Source organism: Lacerta agilis, chromosome 2, assembly GCF_009819535.1.
Source record: "Lacerta agilis isolate rLacAgi1 chromosome 2, rLacAgi1.pri, whole genome shotgun sequence".
Lineage (NCBI taxonomy): Eukaryota > Metazoa > Chordata > Lepidosauria > Squamata > Lacertidae > Lacerta > Lacerta agilis.
Window position 1 is genome coordinate 105,638,622 of NC_046313.1, and position 26,615 is coordinate 105,665,236.

General features: G+C 44.6%; 1 protein-coding gene across 1 annotated transcript in view; it reads left to right on the forward strand.

The window, feature by feature from the left end:
* The window catches only part of LOC117042380, a 50,186-nt gene extending 26,857 nt beyond the window's left edge, over nt 1-23,329 (forward strand). The window contains exons 8-14 of the mRNA XM_033141927.1: nt 2,090-2,154; nt 11,097-11,187; nt 13,404-13,502; nt 17,349-17,498; nt 19,354-19,508; nt 22,093-22,196; nt 22,993-23,329. Coding sequence (XP_032997818.1) covers nt 2,090-2,154; nt 11,097-11,187; nt 13,404-13,502; nt 17,349-17,498; nt 19,354-19,508; nt 22,093-22,196; nt 22,993-23,113 — 785 coding nt within the window. The 3' untranslated portion in view covers nt 23,114-23,329. The remainder of the gene's footprint in view (nt 1-2,089; nt 2,155-11,096; nt 11,188-13,403; nt 13,503-17,348; nt 17,499-19,353; nt 19,509-22,092; nt 22,197-22,992) is intronic.
* Nucleotides 23,330-26,615: the final 3,286 nt, after the last annotated feature.

A 26,615-nucleotide genomic window follows, 5' to 3' on the forward strand; every position in this document is an offset into this window, starting at 1 on the left:
GCTTTTTCCGTTGTAGCCTACACAGAGTACAGGCACAGATCTCTTGAACTGAGGGCATGTAGCCTTCAATAAGATCAGGCAGATTTAACAAAGTACAAAATGCAGTACTGGAGTGCCATCTGGAATAGAATTGGTCTTGGGGGAGCTTTGAGAAAGTCATTTTGCATTTCTTTTCCTCTAGAAAAGTGAATATATAGAAGGCACTGAACATATCCACTGCCAGTTCTTCCAGGTTCAATCGGAGAAATTCTAATCTGAAAGCTGATCTCTTAGAATCATAGAGTTGGAAGAGACCACAAGGGCCATCCAGTCCAACCCCCTGCCAAGCAGGAAACACCATCAAAGCATTCCTGACAGATGACTGTCAAGCCTCTGCTTAAAGACCTCCAAAGAAGGAGACTCCACCACACTCCTTGGTAGCAAATTCCACTGCCGAACAGCTCTGTCAGGAAGTTCTTCCTAATGTTTAGGTGGAATCTTCTTTCTTGTAGTTTGAATCCATTGCCCCGTGTCCGCTTCTCTGGAGCAGCAGAAAACAACCTTTCTCCCTCCTCCATATGACATCCTTTTATACATTTGAACATGGCTATCATATCACCCCTTAACCTTCTCTTCTCCAGGCTAAACATATCCAGCTCCCTAAGCCGTTCCTCATAAGGCATCATTTCCAGGCCTTTGACCATTTTGGTTGCCCTCTTCTGGACACATTCCAGCTTGTCAGTATCCTTCTTGAACTGTGCTCTTGCATGTTGAAATTAGGGTTCAGCTGAAAATGCATCATGTTCATAGACTGCAAAGGGGGCTCTCTCCTTTCTCATGATGTTTTCTGGGTGACCTTGCAAGCTTTACTTCCCACCCAGCATTGCCCTCACTCTAAATGGGCTTCGTGGCAGTGCAGTGTAACATATGAGCTTTGGCAGTGTGATGAAATTTGAAGCCAAATCAGAGTGAGGGCAATCATTCCAGCACCACATGGGAGGAAGGAAGAATGGCTCTGAGCAGGATTGGGAAAGGGTACTTGCGCATCTGCCTGAAACATCTGAAGCAACTTTATGTTGAGTCAGACCATTGATCGATCCGTTTAGCTCAGCTTTGTCTACACTGACTAGATAACAACACCTGTCTGAAATCCTGGAGATCGGCTGCCAGTCAGTGTAGATAATACTGAGATAGATGGGCCAGTGGCCTGACTCTCATCCTCCTCTGCTATGCCCCTTTGACTCCAACCTCATGAGTGATGCTGTCCATGTTTTTCTTTCCCCCCCCTTTCAAATATGTTAGGAGATGGTGAAGGAAGCAGGCATCCATCACACTAACTGAAGAATGTCAGGAGAATTTCTCCAGCTGTTGTTGGGAGAGGTAAGTGACTATACCTAGGGAAGCTTCTGGCGTTTTATGCTTGTTTACTTGTCTGTTTTTTCACCTTTTAAATTCCAGGTCCTATGGTGCATTTATTATATTGCAAACCTGAAACTAAAAACAAACAAAAATACAGCGAGAAGCTCAAGCAGTCCAGTCCACAACACCATATAATTTGAAGAATAAGTGATTTAAGTTTTCTTGAATTCATTGGGATTATTATTATTATTATTATTATTATTATTTTCACTAATGCCGTGCCAGACTTCACATTAACCAATCTTCACATCAGGCAACCTTTACAATCCAGTTTGTGCACACACAAAAACCAGCCCTGGAATCCATTGTGTTAGACCCTTTTGGATAACCCAGTTTCTCAGGACTTGACTCAAACATCATTGTGTTTGTTTTTGTATGGGGACGGGAATCTGTTTGTTTGATGCAGCCCTAAATGCAGGGTATCTATAAATCTTTTAATACATAGGACTGTTGCAGAAAGACTTTCTTCCAGTTTATAACTCCATTCAAAGAGCAAATTGAGGGGAGGACATTGATGGTAAAAATTTGCAGCATTCAGCCCCCCCCCCCCCAAAAAAAACAGTATGATTGAGGTGGCCATCATGAGGAGGCAACTCATCTTTCATCCCCTTTGATGATAATTACACTTGTCTGATAGTTAAGATAGATTTTGTTCTTGTGCAATAGTTCTGTTCTTTGTTCTCTTCCATAGCAAAAGAGGTAGCAGATGGATTGACAGAACTAGATGAAACTTTATATCAAGCCAAACCAGACACAGTAAAATGACGATGGCAACAACGCATGGATTCCTTTTCTCCAGCAGTCGTTCTCAGAATTTGGCCAGACTCATTGTTAAAACCGTGTTTATGGAAGACAATCTTACTCGGCTATGAGTGATCGCCAAAAAACAAGAAGACTCCCAGGCAACTATAGACCACCACCCTACAGACAGCAGCCTGGGCAACCTCTGGCAACCACAAGCCAGATGCAGCCATCCAGGGCCAGGTCTCCCTATCTGTCCTTGGATCTCTCTCCAGGCCACACCCCTGACCAGAACTGTTCTGCACCTGCCTTAAGTGCCTTTGCACCTGACTGTAATATGTCCTTGAAGTGCGGAAATGCCTCTTGGGTGCCTGGATGGAGAGATGAGGGACAGTGTGGAAACCTCTAGCTTGTGCATGCATGTTTTCTGAACGGCTATGATGTACTCTTCTGCACAGAAGGACAAATCTATCAACAAATCATAGAATTGTAGAGCTGGAAGGGACCACGTGGATCATCTAATCCAACTCCCTGCAGTGCAGGAATATTTTGCCCAGCATGGAGCTCGAACCCATGACCCTGATATTAAGAGTCCTGTGCTCTACCGACTGATCACAAGTTTCTGTTTTTCTGAGCTTCTCTTTTTTCCATTCTTAAGTCCAGTTTGCCACATTTCTGGAGTATGCCAATTTTTTTAAGTCCTCGAGTCCAGGAAACACATCAGCACTTAATGCAATCATAATATACACATTTTTGCAAGGAAAAAAATATTCATGTATGCATTTTTCATGCATATTTCTCTCCCAGTATATTCGTTTTTGTACGATGTTTGGGTTGGAGAACTGTGTCCCCAAATTTCAGACAAGAGTGAATTTTGTCGGGTAGCTTTGTTTCTGTTTGCATATTGATGTGAGAACGGCAAATTAAGTAGGTTCACATCAAAATGCAGGCCTGAATTCCCTCCCCCCACCATCCCTAGGTAGAAGTCACCTGCTGCTTCCCTTATGCGCACACTTTTTAGCCTCTGCTGGGATGCAGCCCCTTTGTCCAGAGGCTCCTTACAACTAGGATACTACATGGTCTGGGAGTGAGTACCGCTAGACTCAAAGAGACTTGCACTTGAGTAGGCATGCATAGGTTTAAATATTATTAAGCGCTACTAGCTTTGTTGGATTCAGCCCAGAATCTATCTCCAGTCTTCTAACTCTTGTGAAATAAAGAAGTCAGTGTGGAAGAAAACACATTTAATTGCTTTTTACTCTGAGGAATTAGTTTACTGCACCACCCACAGTCTCGAGATAAGCCTCTCCAACAGAGAGTCAGGTTTTCTAGCATATACAGAGTGTGTTGTTTTCCTCTCCCTTATTCTGTCCAAATCCCCGAGAAACCATTCTGCCTTAAAGCACTCATGTAGTTGCACACTAAGTTTCTTTCTTTTGCAGGCACTAATTTCTTTCTAATTGCTGTCATCATCAATCTCTTTCCTGCTCATGGTAAGGGGCCTCAGATGTTAAAAAACAACAACAACCCACCTCCTTTGATGTTGACTTTGCTGGTAGAGATCAAGGCTGACTGGGGTTATGCACAACCCAACAGCAACACCTACCTGTACATTGTTTTCCGTTATCTTTCGACAAGGCTCTTTCTCTCTGGGGGAAGTTACTGAGTTTGCATCTGATGATTTTCATCGAGTTTGCTTGTGCTTTAAAAAAAAAAACCTAGAAAGTTAAATTGGCAGTTGTTGAAAAAACTGCAGGGGAAAGTGTGCGCAGTGATGCTGCATGTCAGATGAACAGCATCCAGATTAACTTTTTTAAAGCACTAAAATTCTGCTAAACTAAGGTTCTGCCCTGTGCCTTTTTTTTTAACTGTAGTTCAGTGCGCAGACATCAGCAGGAGATTGCACTGAAAAACTGCTCCTGCTGATTTTTTGCATACCAAGTCTCGGGAGCAGCCCAGACCTTTTTCTTTACTTTCCTGGCTCCAAGCTTTCCACGCACTTAGTGCAGCCTTTTAAAAACGAATAAATACTTCTTTCCAAACAAGAGCCTTCCGTGGCACGGAGCAAAAGTCAAATAAGCCTTGCAAATTTGGGGAGAGGAGTGGGCACCTCACTTTGCTGCTTGAACCCCCCAGCCACTGCCCCCTCAAGTCAAGGTGAATAACACTGAAGGCCAGTCAAGATATTTAGCAGAAACCTCAACAAGCACATCTCTCTCTCTCTCTCTCTCTCTCTCTCTCTCTCTCTCTCTCTCTCTCTTGTTATTAAAAATGCAACATTAATAAATTAAACGACTGCCGATTTGCTGCTCTTCCATGATGCTCCAAATCAGTGCTATTTTTTCCAGAAAAAGAGATGCTGGAACTAACCATGAACACCTCCCTTCTTCTCTTAGAATGGCAACAGTGCTCACCTGACAGGTGTCGGAACTGAGTTCCGGCTGAAAAAAAGCCCTGCCCAAAATCAGTAGCCTGAGGCAGCTGCCTTGCTACCAAATGGGAGGGCTGGCCCTGTTAAGCCCCAAACAGCAACATTCAGGAAAGCAACAGGAAACTTCCCCAGAGGAAATTCTACTGTCTCTGTGGGTCGGGAGTGAACTAATGGCCCCAGTTAGGAACACAGGCAACATTGCCAGCTCCCAGAGGAATCTGACTGGAAAGAGATATACACAAAGCAGTAAATTATGAGGTGCAGCTGGTAACCTCCCAGACAGCTACTCAGGAGCCTGTTACCATATTTACAACCCTTCTTCACTGAATATTTCAATCAGTGATGGCAAAAGAAAATAAATTTGGGCAGGGTGCAGCAGGGCAAAAAAAAGTATATTTCTGCATGGGCAAGTTGTGTCTCACATGTCAAGACCTCTGAAAGAAAAATAATGTTTGGGGAAGCACGTGACCCTGCCCCTTGCTGGCACCAGCCATGATTTCAATCCTGGAGCAAAGATCTTAGAATCCTAGAATTGCAGAGTTGGAAGGGACCCTAAGGGTCATCTAGTCCAACCCCCTGCAATGCAGGGATTTCAACTAAAGCATCCATGGCAGATGACCGGCCAGCCTCTGCTTGAAAACCTCCAGGGAAGAAGAGTCTGCAACCTCTCAAGGTTAAATACAAAAAAAATGTACAGAGAATAACAACAACAACAACAACAACAACAACAACAACAACAACAACAACATGCAATAATTACAGAATCTAGAAAAAAACATGTCAGAAAAATGCTTTAAACCAGGCATGGGCAACCTTTGGTCCTCCAGATGTTTTGGCCTACAACTCCCATGATCCCTAGCTAACAGGACCAGTGGTCAGGGATGATGGGAATTGTAGTCCAAAACATCTGGAGGGCCGAAGGTTGCCTATGCCTGCTTTAAACAAACCAAGAACTCTGTCATCAAACCAGCATTACTAACCTGTGGTGAGAACAACAGTGACAATCTCCAATTTAACCAAACCACCACATGGCCTCAGTCTCCCCATCTCTCACCTGAATCAGCTCACTCACTGCCTCTCTTCCTCTCACATCGCTCTGTGGCATATGAGCTACTTTACACTTTTGATCCTCACTCTCAAACCCACACAGCCCTTCGCCCCAAGTGTCACAAATCGTTGCCCACAAGCACTGATATGTAAGATGGAAAGCAAAACCCTGCCACCTCGTTTTCAACAGTAACAGCAGAGAGAGAGAGAGAGAAAATGAGAAGGAGGGTTTCTCCTTACTGATGCTGCACCAGTAGGTAAAGGTTAAAGGTCCCCTGGACAGTTGAGTCGAGTCGAATTTGACTATGGGGTGTGGCACTCATCTATGTTTCAGGCCGAGGGAGCCTGCATGCAGCTTTCTTGGTCATGTGGCCAGCAGGACTAAACCGCTTCTGGTGCAACAGGACACCGTGACAAAAAGCAGATCGCACGGAAATGGCAGTTACCTTCCTGCTGCAGTGGTACCTATTTATCTACTTGCACCGGCATGCTTTCGAACTGCTAGGTTGGCAGGAGCTAGGACAGAGCAACGGGAGCTCACCCTGAGGTAGTGGAGGTCAATTCCCCGCTCCCCATCATGTAAGCTCAAAGAACAAACAGCTCTGCTGGTAACAGCATTGCAACAAAATGTATGCAGGCGAAGGGCACGAAGGCACAGTAATAGTTAGCAGTAAACAACGTTAGATAGGGCAGTGTCAGCAAGATTACAGGTCCAGTCTTTCTAGTATGCTAGAGCGCAGGCACAGCACTGCGGCAAAAAGTATCCAGTGGGTTATCACCAGCTATCCTCTGCAGATGTTTGTGGGACTTTTAATTGGACCCTGTGTGTATTCTTTGTGTTTAAACCCTATAAAAAAAAAGTCTCAGCGGACAACACAAGGGGATCAGACTTTGGGAAATAGCCCGCTGAATCAGTTACGTGTACAAATTAATAAACACTGGATTCTCTCTCCTCTCCATCTCCTGTGTCCCATTGGCAAGATCCAGGAAGAACAGGTTTTAGACCTGCAACAACCCCGTCATGAGGATTCAAACCGCCGACCTTATGATCTGCAAGCCCCAGAGGCTGGGTGGTTTAGACCACAGCGCCACATGCGTCCCTAGTAGTGCTGTTGCACTAGTCGTTAGTTTATGGCCTACATATTTGTTTCATTTTTGTATTGCTTATGCAACTCAAGGTGGTGTATGCAGACATCCCAAGTGTTGTCCTTTCAGACCCAGTCTTCCTTAGCACGGTTGCTCTGTCACGTGACCACAACCTGAAACTTGCCACAGCGGAGACAGTCTGCTCATTTTGGCATCACTTATCTCCACTTCTACTTTTCTACTCCTCTGTCCTCATCATAACAACGAAAGGATGTTTCACTTCACCTCCCCCAGCTTCCCTTTTCCTGAAGCATGCAGACCAAACAAACCCACACACTGGAAGGAACGAGCTGTTTCTCAAAGTGCAGGTTGGACGCTGCATTTACTGCAGGAAATTGAGGCCTAGAGAATAATCTAGGGCAGTGTTTTTCAACCACTGTTCCGCGGCACACTAGTGTGCCGCGAGATGTTGCCTGGTGTGCCGTGGGAAAAATTGTGTTTATTTGATTCCTATTCAAGAGAATTACTTTATATATAGTCAATATAGGCACAGAGTTAATTTTTTTAACATTTTCTAATGGTGGTGTGCCTCGTGATTTTTTTCATGAAACAAGTGTGCCTTTGCCCAAAAAAGGTTGAAAAACACTGATCTAGGGCAGCCTCAAAGGGAGTCGGCAGCTGAGGGAACCAGCAACTCTAGGAAAGTCGACCTGAACGAAGGACCTTTTCTTTCTCCCTGAAAAAAGAAAAGTTCCTAATTCTTGTAAGGCACAAAGTAACTTTAAAGGACTTCGTTCAAGGTATTACAGCATTTTTAGTGGGTTGGAAGCTACATGTGGGCCTTGGGCCATTTTTCAAGTGTGTCACAGTGCCATGGTCTACCCTACAGTGCCTCCTCAACTTGTTCCACTTCCTAGCCATCCCACAGCCTTTTTGTTGGAGCAATGCCAGCACCAGCAACCCCTTGGATGCTAAGCAAAGGAGGGTGGGAGCCAGACAAGTTGGTGGAGGGTCAGGGATGGGGGGAAAGGTCTCCTTCCTCTGAAGAAAAATGTCCAGAGGAAATGTTGACAAAAATTAGGGGAAGATGTTAATATTTGATATCATCATCGGTGTTGTGTATTAATTCAATGGTTTTTATATCTGTATTACTATTGTCTGTATTCGCATTAGGGTAAAGTAACTGCCTCTCTGTTCCAGAAGGAACAGCTACTATTGGTTCATTTAAGCTGCTGTGTTTGGCTCCTCAGTCTTATTGGTTCCCACCAAAAGGCAGCTTTGTGATTGCTTGAGATTGTTCCCTCCAAAATGTATCCTTTCTAGCCAGTCTTCTGTCCCTATAAATGTAGCGTCCCTCTCCTCAGTCTCCAGTCTTCTTTGCCTGAATAAAGAGTGTTACATGAAGAAGCTGTCTCCTGCCTGCTATGTCAGAAAACTGAAATCACTTACTGAAGTCACTAACCCCACGTTACAATGACTGGCGACGAAGGTGGGATTGGTGATTATGTTACAACAATCATCATCAATAAATCAGCTGGAAACAATAGAAGTGAGGAAAGTTGTTACAGGAGGAAGAAATGAAAATAAAAGGACAAGGGAGGATGGATAGAAGAAACTAGAAGTTTGGGTGTGGTGGTGGAATAAGATACAAGTTAAGTGAGAAGAGAAGGGGGGAGAAATTTCAGGAGGCGAGTGAAAATACTTCGATAGGCATGTGGGCCTAGGAAGGGAGAAAGAAAGTAAAAATCCTTTTTCCATTTTAGATCCTCTAAATCAGCAAGTTCTGCCTAAAATGGGCAGGCTGAATCACATACCCTCCAGAGCAAATGCCTCTATTTAACCTGAGGGATGCTGAGCTATGAATAGAACTCCTTACCACAAGGAATAATTTAACAATTTCCAATGATGGAGTGGTGTCTGTAATTTCCATCCGTTTATGTGAAACTCGGCCTACATCGGCCGCCATTTTGTGACCAGCTGTGTCCCTGCAACGCCATTTTGTGATTGCAGAGCCTCAATCACTTTCAGTCATTTCAAGGGCCTGGGAGCAGTACGTTTGAGAATCCCTGTGTTAGTGTATAAAGAACTAAAAGGCCTAGGACAAGATTACCTGAAGGGCTGCCTTGTACTTTATTCACTGGCCACATCACTGTGATCATCTGGAATAGCCCTCTTGACTTTCCTCACAGATATGTTGTTCAGTCGTTCAGTCGTGTCCGACTCTTCGTGACCCCATGGACCAGAGCACGCCAGGCACGCCTATCCTTCACTGCCTCTCGCAGTTTGGCCAAACTCATGTTAGTAGCTTCGAGAACACTGTCCAACCATCTCATCGTCTGTCGTCCCCTTCTCCTTGTGCCCTCCATCTTTCCCAACATCAGGGTCTTTTCCAGGGAGTCTTCTCTTCTCATGAGGTGGCCAAAGTACTGGAGCCTCAACTTCAGAATCTGTCCTTCTAGTGAGCACTCAGGGCTGATTTCTTTGAGAATGGATAGGTTTGATCTTCTTGCAGTCCATGGGACTCTCAAGAGTCTCCTCCAGCACCATAATTCAAAAGCATCAATTCTTCAGCGATCAGCCTTCTTTATGGTCCAGCTCTCACTTCCGTACATTACTACTGGGAAAACCATAGCTTTAACCTCACAGATATACTGTATATTATTCATTTAGTTTCTCCATGAACTAAGGCTTTTAGTGTTGTGGCACCAGTCCTTTGGAACACTGTTACAATTGTCCACTTACAATTGCAGTATTTAGTCAGCTGCTGAAAACTTTTCTGTTTCAGCAAGCATTTGAATTTATTTATTTATTACCATTGGTCATTTGTTCTGTATTTTCTGATTTTATCATTTCATGGTGCTTTGATAATTTTACTGCACACTGCACCATACAATTAGCAATTCATTGCTATTCTTAAGAATAGTACGTAGAATTCTGCTTTTTCCATTGCCCCCCATCCGCTCCCGTCAGTTACCAGTTATTATTGCTACACTGCACCGCAAAAACTTTTTTTTTTGACACTTTGCAAAGCTTCAGAAGCAGCTTGTCAACATTCGCAGCAGGACTTCTGCTCATTTGCCTCTAATGCGGTAAATTACTGTTATAAAAAGGAACAGCAACACCCCCGAAGTGTGGGCCAGCCGGTTGTGACCCTAATCGAGAAAATATATCTCATTTTTGTTCTGAATTATAGTACTCAAGGGCCAGTCCTACCCTTAGGCACCTCAAGTAGCTGATTTTTGCCTGGAAAGAAAGGGTAGCAAATTGCTAGTTATTTAATTTGCCGTCATTTTATTTTCTCCTTCCAGGGAGAGGTACTTGTGGGATTTTCTGCCTCAGGTGGCAATATAACTTGGCTGGCTTTCAGAATGATGCACCTTGCCTTAGGGTGTGTGTGTGTGTGTGTGTGTGTGTGTGTGTGTGTGTACCATTTGCTGCTCCACCTCAGGCAGCAAAATGACCTTGACAAAGCCTGACCAAGAATGAGGTGCTGTTTGAGAACTTGCCGTTTATGTTTTGCCATTAAAACAAATATACGGGTTTCAAAGTGGGGGACCTGTGGCCCTCCCAAGCTGTTGGAATCCAACTCAAACCAGCTGCCCCCAGCTTAAAGGTAAAGGGACCCCTGACCATTAGGTCCAGTCGTGTCCGACTCTGGGGTTGCGGCGCTCATTTCGCATTACTGGCCGAGGGAGCCGGCATACAGCTTCCGGGTCATGTGGCCAGCATGACAAAGCCGCTTCTGGCGAACCAGAGCAGCGCACGGAAACGCCATTTACCTTCCCGCCGCAGCAGTACCTATTTATTTACTTGCACTTTGACGTGCTTTCAAACTGCTAGGTTGGCAGGAGCTGGGACCAAGCAACGGGAGCTCACCCCGTCGCGGGGATTCAAACCGCCGACCTTCTGATCGGCAAGCCCTAGGGTCTGTGGTTTAACCCACAGCGCCACCCGCGTCCCTCCAGCTTACACGGCACATAATCAGAGATTATTGGAGTTGCATCCCTGCAATGTCTGGAGGGTCACAGGTCCATCTGCCGGCATTTAAGCAACTGGTTTTAATGAAATGAAAGCACACAAATGTTTTAAAAGAAAGCACAGTAGTGGGCTTTTAACTTCCGTGTTCTTCTTGACCTCAACAGCAGAGGCCATAGACGCCCAAGGGTCTTTCTCGACTGCAGCTACTTTCTTTAATGTTTCTCCTCCTCCTGCAAGCACAGATGAATATAACCGCAACTGTACTTGGGGAAGGAGAGATGTCATTTAGTTGCAGTCGCACAAAAGGGAGTTGATATGTAAGCAAGATAACACGAGCAGCTCAGTTTCCGTGAGTTTTACGTGGGTGTGAAGAAAGCTTCTCGCTCACAGATAGTTCCACTCTCCAGAGTGACAGTTCAACATGGATGGAGCAGTTGTCTATGCAGACATAAAATTACCTGAAGTTTCCCCACCCGGAAGAAACTTGGATTCAGTTCAGAAGCCAGGTATGATATCAGGTATGATATCAGAAGCCAGGTATGATATCAGCGAATTATCTTGAACTGTTTGTGCAAGACGTAGGGGTTGAGGTTAGGACCAGTTAAAGTTGATGCAGGAAGGCCATGTGGCTCAGGCCTCAAATGCAGGCAAACATTCGTGTTTTGGCAATTGCAAAGTTTTGCCATCTGTTTTTATTGCATGGCAAACCAAAACGTGGCGCTGTCTCAGCTTACAGCTGCACGTTTAAGTGAGTAAGTGGTGTGATTTAGTAAAATACCTTTCTTTCGTTAGCTGTTATGAATTTTGCCATGTTGAAAAGTTTTAAAAGTTCCTGAATATTAATTATAAAATACATCCATTCTGACGGCACAAGAGCAAACCATGAGGAAGATGTCCAAGAAAGAACAGATCAGCTTGAGCATAACACCAATTTTTGTCTTCCTGTGGTTTTTTCATGTGCAATTCAAGATACTTGTTATTATCTACAGACTCGGACACGAACATATTTGCATGGGAGTATTTTCACTCATGTGAATTCGTCTAAATTTGTTAGAATCTCCAGGAAGACTTGGCAAAATGTGCCATCTATTTGGGATGTTAAATTGATGGTGAACCATCTCTCTCTCTCTCTCTCTCTCTCTCTCTCTCTCTCTCTCTCTCACACACACACACACACACACACACACTCACTCACACACACACACACACACACACACATACACCTACACACACCTGTATCTACTTTCTGGACATCTCTTCCAGATACTGCCCCTCTCTACCTGCGTTTAGAAGGCATGTGGAAACATTTTTGTTTAGATTTGCATGTGCATGGTGAGCTGGTTTGTGCTCTGTTGCTTTAAAGATTTATTTTTGTGGTTGACGCTGCTGTGATTTTGCTGAATTTGGTTTTTATGTATTTTGTTGTACATTGGCTCTGGAGTTTCTGAGGAAAGGCAGCTGAGAAACAAATGCCTTGCTGCTATTTATTTACCGGTACTTACTTGCTCGTTGTTTTTGTTATGTATTTCTGTGCCACATAGGTCAGTTGGTAGGAGCATGGGACTCTTAATCTCAAGGATGTGGGTTTGAGCCCCCCCCCCCACATTGGGTGAAAGATTTCTACATTGCAAGGGGTTGTACTGGATGGTCTTTGTGGTCCCTTCCAACTCTAGAATTCTGTGATTCTGGCCAAGGGATATCTAAAACGGCTCACAAAATAACTAGAAAACAAGTACAACAAAACCCAAACTGCACTAATCAGAACAAAATTAGATTTTTTTTTTTAAAAAAAAATCCTTCCAGTAGCACCTTAGAGACCAATCATCCATTCCCACCACCCTTCTGAGTAATACCCCTCCCCACTCTCTCACTATATATAAGGGTCTGGTAACTTCTGTTTCAGTGTATCTGAAGAAATGTGCGTACACAAGAAAGCTCATACCAAGAACAAACTTAGTTGGTCTCTAAGGTGCTACTGGAAGGATTTTTTTAAATTTTTATTTTGTTTTGACTATGGCAGACCAATACGGCTACCTACCTGTAACTGCACTAATCAGAGAACAAAATTAAGGAAAAAATGAATTAAAAAATGGCACCAGGCTTAATAAAGAAGGAGGGTGGAAAAGTGGAGGCAGCACTAAATGACCAAAGGAAGGAAAAGAAGAGGCAAAGTAGAGCCGGCCCTACCATCAGGCAAAGTGAGAAAAATCGGTTAGCCTCAGGTGCCAAAATGTCTTGGGCTAGCCCTAGTTTAGGCAGTAGAGAGTACAGTACATTTTAGCATGTAGCTAAAGGATTCTGGGCACAGTTCAATCCACTGGTAACTGTTGGAGGCTGGGCTAAACAGCCATTTGATCCTCTACAATTCAATAAATTATCACAGGTGCACACCCAATTCTTAGAGGTCTCATTTTGGCTCCTTTCCTTCTCATCAGTTGAGTTTGCTATTGGAAGCAGTGGTGTTTTGCAGGCAAAGAGCCCCTGGTTCGTTCTCTGACCCCTACCTGAAACCTGGAGAGTCCTAACTAGGCCGACAGTGTGGACAATAATACCGAGCTAGATGGAGTAACAGTCTGAGTTAACACAAGACACCTCTCTATGTCCCTATTTCATAGCAGAATTCTCCATCAAGGCCCTGAAATGCAGAGTGCATATCATAAAAGCTGAACGCAGGCCTGCCTTGGAACATTATCCCCAATCTTTTCACCTGCATTTTTTGCAGAACACCAACTGTGCCCACGTTGGCATGGAATTATGCTGCAGGTTGGATGGGCTGGAAACATCGTCCTGGTGGTGGTAGTGATAGTGATGGGAGTTTGGGGTAAGTATCATAACGCAAGATCTGCACAAGACTTAATAATGAACTTCCCTGGGTGCCCAGACACCCACAAAATTCCCCATGAAGGTGCCGGGTGTGAGGGATCCCACTCCCTCCCCTGTAGATACTTCCCCCAACCGTGACTCTCCCTAAGTTTCACTGTCCACTAGGATGAATCCTTCAGTGGTTATATGGGAGTGTCTCTGGGGTACCTCAGTGCTTTATGTTCGAAACAACTCTTGCCACCTTTGGGATCTCCCGCCCTGGGTTCCCAAACTACTGCAGCTTGCCTTCACTTTAGGCAACTGCGTGGCACCTTTGGCTTCCCTGCCCAGTCCTCTGTATGCCAGGAAAATAAGCCACCCGTTCCCTCTATCACAGGAAACCCCTAGTGCTTTTCCCCTCAGCCACACCTCTTGAGGCACTGACGCACTGCCACAGTCAGCGAACGTTTAAACACTTTTAACTTTATTAAGGTAACTTGAAAACATGGATGTCTTGAGTTCTTATTGGTACAAATCTTCTATAATTCAGCTCAGTTATAATCTTTCCTGCCTCCCGTTAGCAATGGTAATGACCTTTCCTCCCATTCCCCAAAGCCTAACCTTGCAGTTTCTCTCTCTAAACCTCCACACCCAACTGCCAAACCCCCAACTGCCTTTCCAGGTTGTTCCCCCTCCTTTTAGAATGCCCAGTAGCTCCGCCTCCCAGGGAACACCTACCTAACATGGGAGTGATAGGTTAACCCATGATGAACCAGGCCTTATTCCGCCACACCGGGCACCCACAAATTTTGGTGCCAGGGCCATGCATGCTGTGTGGCACCCATGGCCCTAGGCACCCACGATTGCAGGGCCAAGCTGGCACTGCTGATTAAGTTGGACATTTTGTCTAGTAGAGGAAAGAGGGAGGATCAAACAACAAAGAGTACAATCACCCATGCTAATCTGCCTGAGCTTTAAAATGATAGGATTGTAGATTAAAGGTAAAGGGACCCCTGACCATTAGGTCCAGTCGCGGACGACTCTGGGGTTGCGGCGCTCATCTTGCTTTATTGGCCGAAGGAGCCAGCATACAGCTTCTGGGTCATGTGGCCAGCATGACTAAGCCGCTTCTGGCGAAACCAGAGCAGCGCACGGAAACGCCATTTACCTTCTCGCCGGAGCGGTACCTATTTATCTACTTGCACTTTGACGTGCTTTCGAACTGCTAGGTGGGCAGGAGCTGGGACCGAGCAACAGTGTAATAGGGAGGTCCACAGAGAACCTACACATTGCACCTAGACAGGTAGATTAGGTAGATAGATAGATGATAAATAGATGATAGATAGATAGATATAGATAATCTGTCCCAAAGTTAGAACCATAGAATCACAGAGTTGGAAGAGACCACAAGGGCCATCCAGTCCAACCCCCTGCCAAGCAGGAAACACCACCAAAGCATTCCTGACAGATGGCTGTCAAGCCTCTGCTTAAACACCTCCAAAGAAGAAGACTCCACCACACAGTTCTTTTTAAGAAAGCCGGCCATGGGAGCCCACAACTTGTATTTTGGGTGAAGGCAGGTGGGAGCAGGGAATTGCTTAACCTTTTCTCCTTGTTTCTTAGTTCTCAAATTACCCTCCTTCCAGCTGCTTCCCCTTTTTGGTCTCTTCCCGTATAAGGGGAAACAGTCAGTGGGGAAGACGTCACTCAGTTCTATCGCTGCCCCTCTGCGGAAGATTGCACCACCTGCAGCTGATGTTTATTTATTTGTGGGGTTTTTTAAAAAAAAGAAAGGTGGAGAAAAGCCACACAGAACAGAAAAATGTGGCGAATTAGATGTGGTAGGCAACAAATTCTGCCTCTAACTCCCCCCCACACACACACACAGTTCTGTATATTGAAACATAAGAGGTTGTTTGCCTGCTGCCACTGCTGCCCTGGAGATATGCTTTTTAGAGCAATGGATAATGTTCTTGTTTGAATTTTCAGTATTTTTTCAGTATTTCAGAAAGGAGTAAAAACATGACCAACAAGAATGTTTCTGCAAACTTGAATAATTTCAGAACTGGCAGCACTTGCTTTGCAGAGAATGGCCATAGCAGAAGATCCAGGTTTTCAATTCCTGGCATGGGAATGTCACCTGCCTGAAACCTACAAGCATTTTTTTTATGTTAACATAAGCTAAAAGGGTGAGCACAGAATATCCTGGTGTTGAATAGCTGGCTGTAGAGTCAGCATGCTCTTCAGCAGCGCAGCACAGTCCAGTCTTCAAGCTTAAGCAGGAAATATTTTTCCTATGACTGGCATGAAATACTTGAACACTGGGAATTTTCACTGCGTGAAGTAGAGCTGTTGCATTTATGGCTTCAGCCGATAAATTATAGGTTTTGGAAATTAACACTGCCTTGTGTTTAAATTATAAATATGCATGTATGGAAATCTGATGCAATAAACAATGAAAGTTGGACTACACAACCCTTTTGGCCTATTCAGCCTCTACAATTCTATGATTCTAACTGAGGCAAAAACATCCTTCTTCTTTCAGTATTTTCAAGCTAGCCATATTTGACCAGTGGCCAGCAAACTTTTTCAGTAGGGGGCTAGTCCACTGTCCCTCAGACGTTGGCGGGGGGGGGGGGGTGAGCTATATTTTGAAGAAAAAAAATGAACGAATTCCTATGCCCCACAAATAACCCAGAGATCCATTTTAAATAAAAGCACACATTTTACTCATGTAAAAAAACAGGGAGGCCCCACAAATAACCCAGAGATCCATTTTAAATAAAAGCACACACTCTACTTATGTAAAAACACCAGGCAGGCTCCACAAATAACCCAGAGATGCATTTTAAATAAAAGGACACATTCTACTCATGTAAAAACACGCTGATTTCCAGACCGTCCATGGGCCAGATTTAGAAGGTGATTGGGTCGAGTCCGGCCCCTGGGCCATAGTTTGCCTACCTATGATATTGACTATGGCCTGCTAAGGAAACATTGCCATTTAAGAGACATAAACCAATTTGAAAACCTCGTGATAAACAAACAGAACCAACAACTTCTGAGTAAGATATATAGCAGAATTATGAGTGTGGGCATATCTAAGAATTCATATCCATGTAATTGTGGCAAAGGATTGGGGGGGATGTCTCAGAAGAAGTAGTCATGGATGCAACCACATATCCTGCAGCAGACTCTGTGCACAAATTTAAAATAAAGATATATTGATTAGTATTCTAGTGGTATCTGAGACATGTATGACTTAATCATATATACAGCAGCACAGTTTAGATATGGTGGAGGTGCAGAGCAGCAAATCAGAACGTGCTTCATATTTTGGGGGGGTCTAGCTATAACATAACAATTTTTGGAAAACCATAATAAATTAAACTTACAACAGGCAAAAAACATTGCTTTTAAGTTTTGAATTTTATCTTGTTTTGCTTTATTGTGATTTTTTTTAAAAAAAAAAATAATATTGTTATTTTACATTGACCGTTTGCTCATTTTACGAAGCTGCTTTGAATCCATAAGGATTCTAAAATAAATAAAAATGTAAAATAACTCAGCCCATTGCTGGCTTCAGAAGGACAGCTTGGTCTTTGCAAAGCAGCTTTGCGAATCCCTGTGGAAGTCAGCAGAGCAGCTTTGCCCAACCTGGTGCCCTCCATGTTTTGGACTAAAACTCCCACCAGTACCATCATGGCCATGCTGGCTGAGGCCGCTTGGAGTTGTGGTTCAAGACACCTAAAGAACCCAAAAGTGGAGGGCGCTGTGGAGGTTGCTCCTCAGCCAGCAGTACTATCAAGCTTTAAATTTGCAACATAGTAAAAAAAAAATCTTCCTAAATCTTTCTCCTCCCCAGTTATAAATAAAACTCCACAGGATCCTGAAAAACAGGTCAAAGCATCTGAATGGTCTCCAGACACAACTCAGTACAGCCCTGCAGGATGTGAAGGAAACAAAGCATCAGAGGATTTCAGGTCTACTCTGAAAGAAAAATTGTGTGAGACGGGTAAATTCATTTCATAAGTTACTGAGACGTGCCTATGCCTTTGATCTGCCTCTGCTGCGCTTTCCAAGTAAAATGTCGTTACTAAAAAAATTATATTCTAAATGTATAGCGACACCTAGTGCTCAGCTCCGGAAAATGCAGCCCTGAAAGAAATTTTCAGCGGAAGGACAGTAAACCCACAACTGATACAGGAGTTACATTGTGGGGATCGCGCCTAAACCCGGAATCGCATATAGTCAAAGCACATTGAGTTCCACGGTGGTTGGGATTGCCAAAGCCACTTTTCTCAGAACCCCTTCCCCTGTATTGTTGTTGTTGTTGTTGTTGTTGTTGTTGTTTGTTTGCCACATGTGGAAAGCTGAACGTGTTAAATGCGCCTGTAAGTTATGGGCTTACCGTACTGGAGACTATTTCTGTTATTTTAACATTTGGTGGGGCCGGCCCAAGACATTTTGCCACCTGAGGCAAACCACAAAATGGCTCCTTCCCCACCAGGGAAGAAGGGGTGTTTGAAGATCTACATTGGGAACAGGGCCGTCTTAAGCATATCAGGCACCCTGGCGCGGCTGGCGAACTCACGCTCTGCTGGGCAGCCGGAGGGCGCGGTCAGCGAACTCGCACTCCCGCGCTCCACCGGGCAACCGGAGGGCACAGCGCGGGCGGCCAACTCACACTCCCGCACTCCGCCAGGCAGCCGGAGAGCGCGGTGTGGCCGGCCAACTCACACTCCTGCGCTCCGCCAGGCAGCCAGAGGGCACTGCTGGAGTGCAGATGAGAAGACCCCAGAGGGCAGCCCCTGCCATTTCCTTCTGGGGGGGAAGACTAGTAGTGCCTCCTATTTGTCAAGAGGCAGCTCTAGTGTGATGCTGAGGAGGCCTGAAACCCAGCCTCTAATGATCGCGCCACAGTCATTGTTGACACCATGGTTGCAGCAGCAGTGGGAGGTGTATCCTTGGATGCTGGGTCTGCTGCACCTATGGATCCGACCACCTGAGGCAGTTGCCTCACCTTGCCCCACGGGTGGGCCAGCCCTGAAACACACGTGGTACACAATGTAAGATTAACACCTTTTCGTGCCCGAAGGATTTATATTCTGCATTAGACTGAGGGAAAGGGGGGGGGGACCTGGCATTTGTACTAACTAAGAATAAACTTCCCGCAATCTCATTTGATGAGTTTTCAGTTTCTCTGCATTTGTTCTAGAGTCACAGGCACTCTGGGCACAGCCCTGACCCCCTAGTGTTTATAATGAGGAAGGAGAGGTCACTGGACTGGTGCATAAGGCCTCCTCCACCCATCTCTCCACTGCTGATAGTGCAGCAAATTACAAACTGATTTGAAAACGTAGAGAACTGAGCTTAGCACTGGGAAAATGAGTAACTGAGGAGAGGAGGAATGGAACAACTGCTTATATGTATGTAGCCCTACTCCCAGCCTGAAGTTTGAATTGCCCTGTGCCTATCTTTGGCCGCATTCTGTTTGCTGAGCCTCAGTTCTTTGAAACTGACAGAATACCATACATTTACTACTAAAACCACCGAGACTTCTATTATTCTCCAGCTAATAATCAATAACATGCAAATAACATCATTCTGTAAACTGCTGCTGAGAGAGATCTGCTACTCATGAAGCTGAATGACGAAAGACTAGCCTGAAAAGTACGGATTGTGTGGGGTATAAATCCAATTAAAAACAGTGGGAATTTAATAATCAATAATATGCAAATAACATCGTTCTGTAAACTGCTGAGAGAGATCTGCTACTCATGAAGCTGAATGACGAAAGACTAGCCTGAAAAGTACGGATTGTGTGGGGTATAAATCCAATTAAAAACAATGGGAATTTTTCTTCTTAGGGAATGGAAGTTGCCACTTGTGCCCCATGCAGTGGCGCCTGCACAAGAATAAATGCTACTGGTTTTCTAAAACGATTCAGTCCTGGGAGAAGAGCAAGGAAGACTGTATAGCCAAGAAGTCTCACCTACTAATGACTGATGATCAGGAAGAAAAGGTACAAAATATTCAATCCAGACATGGAATTTTTACTCTTCCACGCTTTATCTCTATTACAGAATGTTTACTCTTTCGCCCTTATTAAGGCGTAAGCCAGCAATGTGAAGGATCACTGTCAAAAGTAGTATACACTACACCGTAGTTTCGAAGGGGCACTGAAGTACATATGGGAAACTTTCATGCTTTGAGATCCATCTGTTCATGTGACTACATGTCATGACAGGAACCCAGGTGATCAGGCCAAAGGCTCATCTAAGTCTAGCATTCCGTTCCCACAGTGGCCAACCAGATCCTTGCAAGAAAGCATGTTGCAGTATTCTAGTCAGGAGGTTATCAACGCATGAACTGCAGTGCATGTTTTTGCGCGGCCAGGCGGAATCCCCCGAACCCCGGGCAGCCCCTGAGGGAAATAACGACGCGTGACAATGTTCTATGGGATTAAATTGGCCACAACTTTATTAATATTCAGGTGTAGGAAGACCTTGGCTCAGGCATTGGGCATTTATCCTTCCCAGCCCCCCAGCTGGGGTTCTGGGTAACTTCAGGGTTATCCAGCATGAGTGGGGAGTGGGCTAGTCTGGAGAACATATGTTCAAGCAGATACATCGCCCCCCTATGTTCGCCGCCGCTGGAAGGGGAGCGCAGTGACGACCCTGGGCGTATGGTCAATGCCTCCCCCTGAGACCCCTTTAACGGGAACCCTGTTATCACCACCACAATGGGGGTGAGGGTCACCACCCCACGCCCCCAATCTTGTAGATGACTAAAGGATTCCGCCCAAGGCCTGCAACCGCCAAAGTTGCGATGAATTGCTGCGGGAAAGGCGAAACCTGATAGAGTAGGTAGAGTCCACAGGTATCCCAACCTGGGGAAGGCGATGCTAAGACCAACTACCAGGAGCTGCACCTGTGATCCAATGGGTCTACTCGCGACCGTGCAAAAAGGCGCTCCCCATTTGATGTGGGGGAACGCTCATTAGCTTAGATGGGGTAAGGTTCAAAGCATTGCTAAGGAGATCGCTCCATCAGAGCAAGCATCTCTGCTTGCCTAATGGAACCATCTCCCCCTCTCCTCCCGCCATGTGCTGTTCTGGGGTTCTCCTGACCCCCAGAGCCAATTTGGGGGAGGAATGGGGGGCCCAGGAGGAGGAGAGGGGGAAATTCCCATTGCACAAGTGGGAATCATTGCGCTGACACCTACTAATGCAGCTATTGTGGGACTCTTGAGGAAAGTAGGAGAGGATATATTGATTAAATATTATCCCTCCTCACTCACTCAAGTGAGCAAGCAGGAGAGCACATTTCCTCACACTTTGCTGGAAGCAAGTTGATGGATTCGTTATAATCATTTAAGTTAAGCGATCCAGTCTGGCTTGTCCAGTCTGGACTGTTCCTGGTAAATTTTCCCTTCTATTTCCCAACAACAACAACAACATGTCGTCTTCTTTAAAAATAAGAGTAAGGTTCACTTACATTCAGTTCATAGCAGTAAATCTGAAGGCAGGCTTTACAGTTACATTTGGAGAGCAAAGAAGTCTGAGCTAGACCTCAGACTTTCTACCTTGTGGCTTCCATCCTCTGTAAGGATGAGCCATGTGCTGCTGGCTAAGAGCCAGAAGAGGAGTCCGAAAGGAGAAAATGGAAAAAGGAGAAAATGGAAAAAGGCAAAAAGAGGAAGATGGCTTCATGGCTAGCCCTTTTGTAGGGTCTGCTAGGGTCACGTCCATCTACCTGGTCACAAACAGGGGGAGGAGGCTCCAGAGCAGGTATGACAGGAAGTCCTCCCTGTCTGGAACAACATTCCCCTGTGTGTCCACTCTAGGCAACAAGAAATGTTGTATTTGACTGCTTCAGCGATGATACACCCCACAACTATTTAGTTGAATCTGACCCATTAGCCACAGCTGACTTACCAGCCAAAGCTGATTAAAAGTGACAAAAGTGGTTCAAGATGTAGTACCTCCAAGCTAGATACCACTGGTCTATTCCTTGGATCTGAGAACTACTCACACACAAAGCCTCTGTATTCCCAGGGTATAGACTGCGGAGAGGGTGTTGGGGAAAGATATCAAGGAGGCGGCACCCTTGTCCTCATATCAACCTGAAAGGGGAATCCCAAAGAGAAGTTACCTGTCGTGTTTCTTCTTCAGCACCAAATTGTAGGCAGCAGACTGCTGCACTGAGGCAACCAGCCATTTCTGGCAATTTCTAGGATTTCCCACAGCTGCAAAAGAATTTAAATGCTTCTCACTGAAGTAATAGGCCTCACTGCAAAAAATTAAAATAATATGGGCACATGAAGGCTTTCAGGACTTGTGAGGGCAGGTGTAGGTGCTAAGACCTATTCCCCAGCTCCCCATCCACCACACTGTAAGATCTTTGCCTGGGGTCCACATCCTGTTTATGCAGTGCTTTTTTTCTGGGGGTACGCAGGGGTACACATACCCCTAAACATTTTGTGAAGCTAAGTTTGGTCTCATTGAGGGGCAGTATTTCAATACGAGTAGGAAAATGAAAGTACCTCTAAACATTTTTTTTTAAGAAAAAAGCACTGTGTTTATGTAATTAAATCACATTTTACAGGAATTCATCCAGAAAAATGGGAATTCAGTATGGATCGGACTTACCGTGTCATCACCAAAGAAGAAATGGATCTGGACCAATGGCTCTTTGTTAAAGGAGAAATTGTGAGTACTGAAACACCTGTGTAGGGAAAATTGTGCAAATCAATAGTTTTGCATGATGAACTTGCAAGAAGAGCTACGATAAGGAAAACTGTAGAGGTTACCATGTCTGTGGGTTAAACCACAGAGTCTAGGGCTTGCTGATCAGAAGGTCAGTGAGCGACGGGGAGAGCTCCCGTTGTTCGGTCCCAGCTCCTGCCAACCTAGCAGTTCGAAAGCACAAAGTGCAAGTAGATAAATAGGTACCACTCCGGCGGGAAGGTAAACGGTGTTTCCTGTGCTGCTCTGGTTCGTCAGAAGCGGCTTAGTCATGCTGGCCACGTGATCCGGAAGCTGTACGCCAGCTCCCTTGGCCAATAAAGCGAGATGAGTGCCGCAACCCCAGAGTCGTCAGCGACTGAACCTAATTAATGGTCAGGGGTCCCTTTACCTTTACACTTCTTAAAGGTATTGCAGCTCTGCTCATCTTTACTACACAAAGCATATACCAAAGGGTCTTATAGCACCTGAAAGACTAAGAGCCCAGTCCAAAATTGCCTCCTGATACATCAGCCCTGTTGAATTCAGTGGGGTTGCCTTGTTCAACACTTTCATTTCTTTTCATTTTCTTATATTTCTGTTCCATCTTTCTTCCACCATGGAAGATGCCATTCCTCCATCACATGGGGTTCCCAGGCAGTCATTCATCTAGGTATTGACCAGACCTTGACCTGCTTAGCTTCAGCAAGACCTTCAGGGCATACTGAGGAAATTCAATGTATACATACACTGACAGCGCTTTCATCCCTTTTCACCACAGATTTCCAGAAATGCAACCTGAAGAAGGCAGCTGTGGCGCCTTTGCAGACAACAAAATCTATTCCGAGCTGTGCAGCACAGAGCTTCACTGGATTTGTTGGAAGGGATCTGTACTCATTTGAGTATCTCCATGTGTCCCCATTCATAATTAGCTACACACTCTGCTTTAGACATCTTGTTCTCCGTACTAAAAAAACCTCAAGGATCTTCTTGGTGGCTGCTCCCAGACTTTGGAACTCCCTCCCTAGAGAAGCCAGACTGGCTCCATCCTTGTTGTCCTCCCGCTGGCAGGTGAAGACTTTCTTTGGAGCCTTTGGAGAACTGATTGTTTCTAACAAAAGGGCTGGTGCCATGCTGTTTTTATTGTGATCATTTGTATGGCTTTAAAAGATTAAATATATGTATATATGTAATTTTAATTCTATCAGTGTTTGTTTGTTTGTTTGTTTGTTTGTTTGTTTTTAATTATTGTTTTTCTTATTTGTTTTTAGCTGTTCTTATTTTTCTCTGTAAGCCGTCTCGGGTCCCTGTCAGGGGAAAAGGCAGGGAATGAATGAATGAATGAATGAATGAATGAATGAATGAATACAGTTGTACCTCTGCTTACGTATCCCTCTGGATATGTAAACTTTGGGTTGTGAATGCGGCAAACCTGGAAGTGTATACTTCCGGGTTTCGCCACGCGCACATGTGCAGAAGTGCTCTATTGCGACACGTGTGTGCACAGAAGCGGTGCCTCTGCTTACAGACTTTTCGGGTTGCGGAAGGACCCCCCCCCCCAGAATGAATTAGGTTCATATCCGGAGGGTCCACTGTATTATAATAACATAAAATAGCCTTCACATGATAATGACAGCACACCATACAGGAGACGAGCAATGTTTCCTCTTCTTGTTCATCTCTCCATGTGGTCACAGCATCTTATGGATGTGAATCCCATTACAGTGGCAAAGTGTTGAGGAAAAAACTGGTCTTGGTGGATATTATATTCATCAAAAGTTCTTAGGTAGGAGTACTGTATCTTCTGCAACAGAGTCACCTGCTATAGTGACTTTTTGCACACTGAGGAATAAGATAGCCATCCTACATACTGATACCTAAATTAGGCTATGCTGCTATGCCATCCTGGTTGAAAAGGATCAGTGCTTTTTCTTTCTTTCTAGAAAAATAGGTTCTCACCATGAAGTTGTTACAGTAAGTGTTACACTGAGAGAGAGAGAGAGAGAGAGAGAGAGAGAGAGAGAGAGAGAGAGAGAGAGAGAGAGAGGTGTGCCGGTACTACAAACCTTTGAGTACCCCATTTTAAAAACCACTGAAAATGATTTTTGTTTGTTTGTTTCAGGTAGGAAACTGACTGGCACTTTCCTACGTTGTTTTCAACACCCTCCAAGTGTCACACACACACACACACACACACACCCGCTCATTCTGCTCAAACCTCTGCCATTGTTTAAAATTGCCACTTTCCCCACTCAGTTTCCCCACATCCCGGCAGTACTTGAACTTCTTGTTTAAAACTGCTGGTGTTGTGCAACCCACCTTCTCTTTTGTCCCCCTCCCCCACCCTGACTTCATGCAAATCCAGGATCACGGTGAAGCTTTACAAATCCTGCAACGCATGATGACAGCCTTACATTTTTATATACGGTATATAGGAATATAGATGTGTGCTGCAGCAGCAACAGTAGCAGTAGTAAGAATGTTCTCATGCTGCAATTCTTACGGCCACCAGCAGGTGGCCATGCAAACAGCAGCATGGCAACAGAACAGCTGGCTGAGACAGACAGACAGATGGAGCAAGCATTCTTATTTCTAAAATAAAATAAAATAAAATAAAATAAAATAAAATAATGCTCACCCAAGACTACCACCAGAATGACAGTCACAAAGTCTGCTACTCAGGGGGTACTCTCATGTCATCAGGGAACCTAGGAAGTATATGTGAAAGAGTGAAAGATACTGTATTGGCCTGAATATAAGCCACACTCAAATATAAGCCGCACCTTTAAAATTCAAGGGGGGAGGGAAGAGAAAAACAATACTCCCTTAAAATTCTGCAGGTACTCACACCCATTCCGTTTTACCATATGTCTGTTTCAGCAGCGATATCGTAAAAGTCCATTTTTGTAAGGTTGCGAATTTAAGCCACACAACTTTTCACGGTCAAAATTTGGAAGAAGAAAAAGAAGTGAGGCTTATATTCAGGCCAGTACGGTAATTTGTGAACTTGAATGGCATGAGTTACGGATGGAGGAGGAATGTGATTCTATCCTTCAAATTTCGTACTGCTCTGAATTTTGCGTAAGCGGTAGGCCATGTTAAAACTAATCAGGTTTCATTGTTCATTTATTGTTCAGACCAGGCAATAGAGGGGGAGTCATTCTTTTAGATAACTTGGCATCTCTTTGGAGCTTTATATGAAAGTAACCTTAAATGTCTGTCTCTGTGGCTAATAGGCAGCCAGATCCCTGAGCATAGGTGCGGTTTGGGCCTCGTAAATTAGATAACATAACCTATATTTCTTTCATTATAGTAAGTGCCTTCATAAGTTATCCAAACCTGGATTTGACTGTAAATTTGCAATATAGATGACAAATAATTGGATGGTGAAAAGGATATAGTGGCACATAAGACAGACACCCACTAAACCATTAAATACTGGGAGGAGGATACAGAAAACTAGTGGACTGGTTAAATAAAATTTGGGCTGTAATTGTATGCCTAAGTGGGGGTCATAGCTGTCAACTTTTCCCTTTTCTTGCGAGGAATCCTATTCAGAATAAGGGAATTTCCCTTTTAAAAAGGGAAAAGTTGACAGCTATGGTGGGAGTAAGCACCACTGAACAAAGTAGTACTTACATCTGAGTAAATATCCAAAGGAGAAGTAAATGGAAGCAACTAACCGGCAGGAAGCTGCCTTATCTCAAACCAGACTATTGCTCCAGCTAGCTCAATATTGTCTGCAGCTTCAAAAATGTAGACAGGGGTTTTTCCTTGCCCTACCTAAAGATACTGCGGATTTATTTATTTATCTCCTACATTTATAGTTTGCCTTCCCTCAAGGAGCTCAGGGTTTCCCCCTCTGTTTTAGCCCTTACAACAACAATGTGAGGTAGGTTAGGCTGAGAGGGCGTGGTTGAACTCTGGTCTCCCTGGTCCCTCCATGAAGCAAGTGTGTTTCACGAAGTCTCCAAGCTCTTGCAAAAAAACAGTTTTCGTTTAGTCCTCAGCGCAAATTATTTTAACACAGGAAGTACGTCGTTTCCCATGTCTGTGATCTTCAGTGCTTCGTATGCTGCTGGTGAAAAATATGAGTTTGGCCTTGATCCCACAATTCCCTGAGATGGGACTTTAGTCTGTGTTTCCCATCATGTTGGTTCCTTGGGGGTAGCCTGATCATGAAGCAGAGCAAGACAATGGATTCAGGTAGGTGTGGGAAGAAGCAAATCAGCACCACCAACCTTCCTATTATTTTGCCTTTGCATTGCTTTATTATTGGATCGGCAAACTTGTCGTATTGGTTGCATGTTTTTGCTGGTTGAATCACTTACTGTGTGAGGCAAGTCAATACACACACCCCTCCACCTACAGGTGGCGCTGTGGTCTAAACCACTGAGCCCCTTG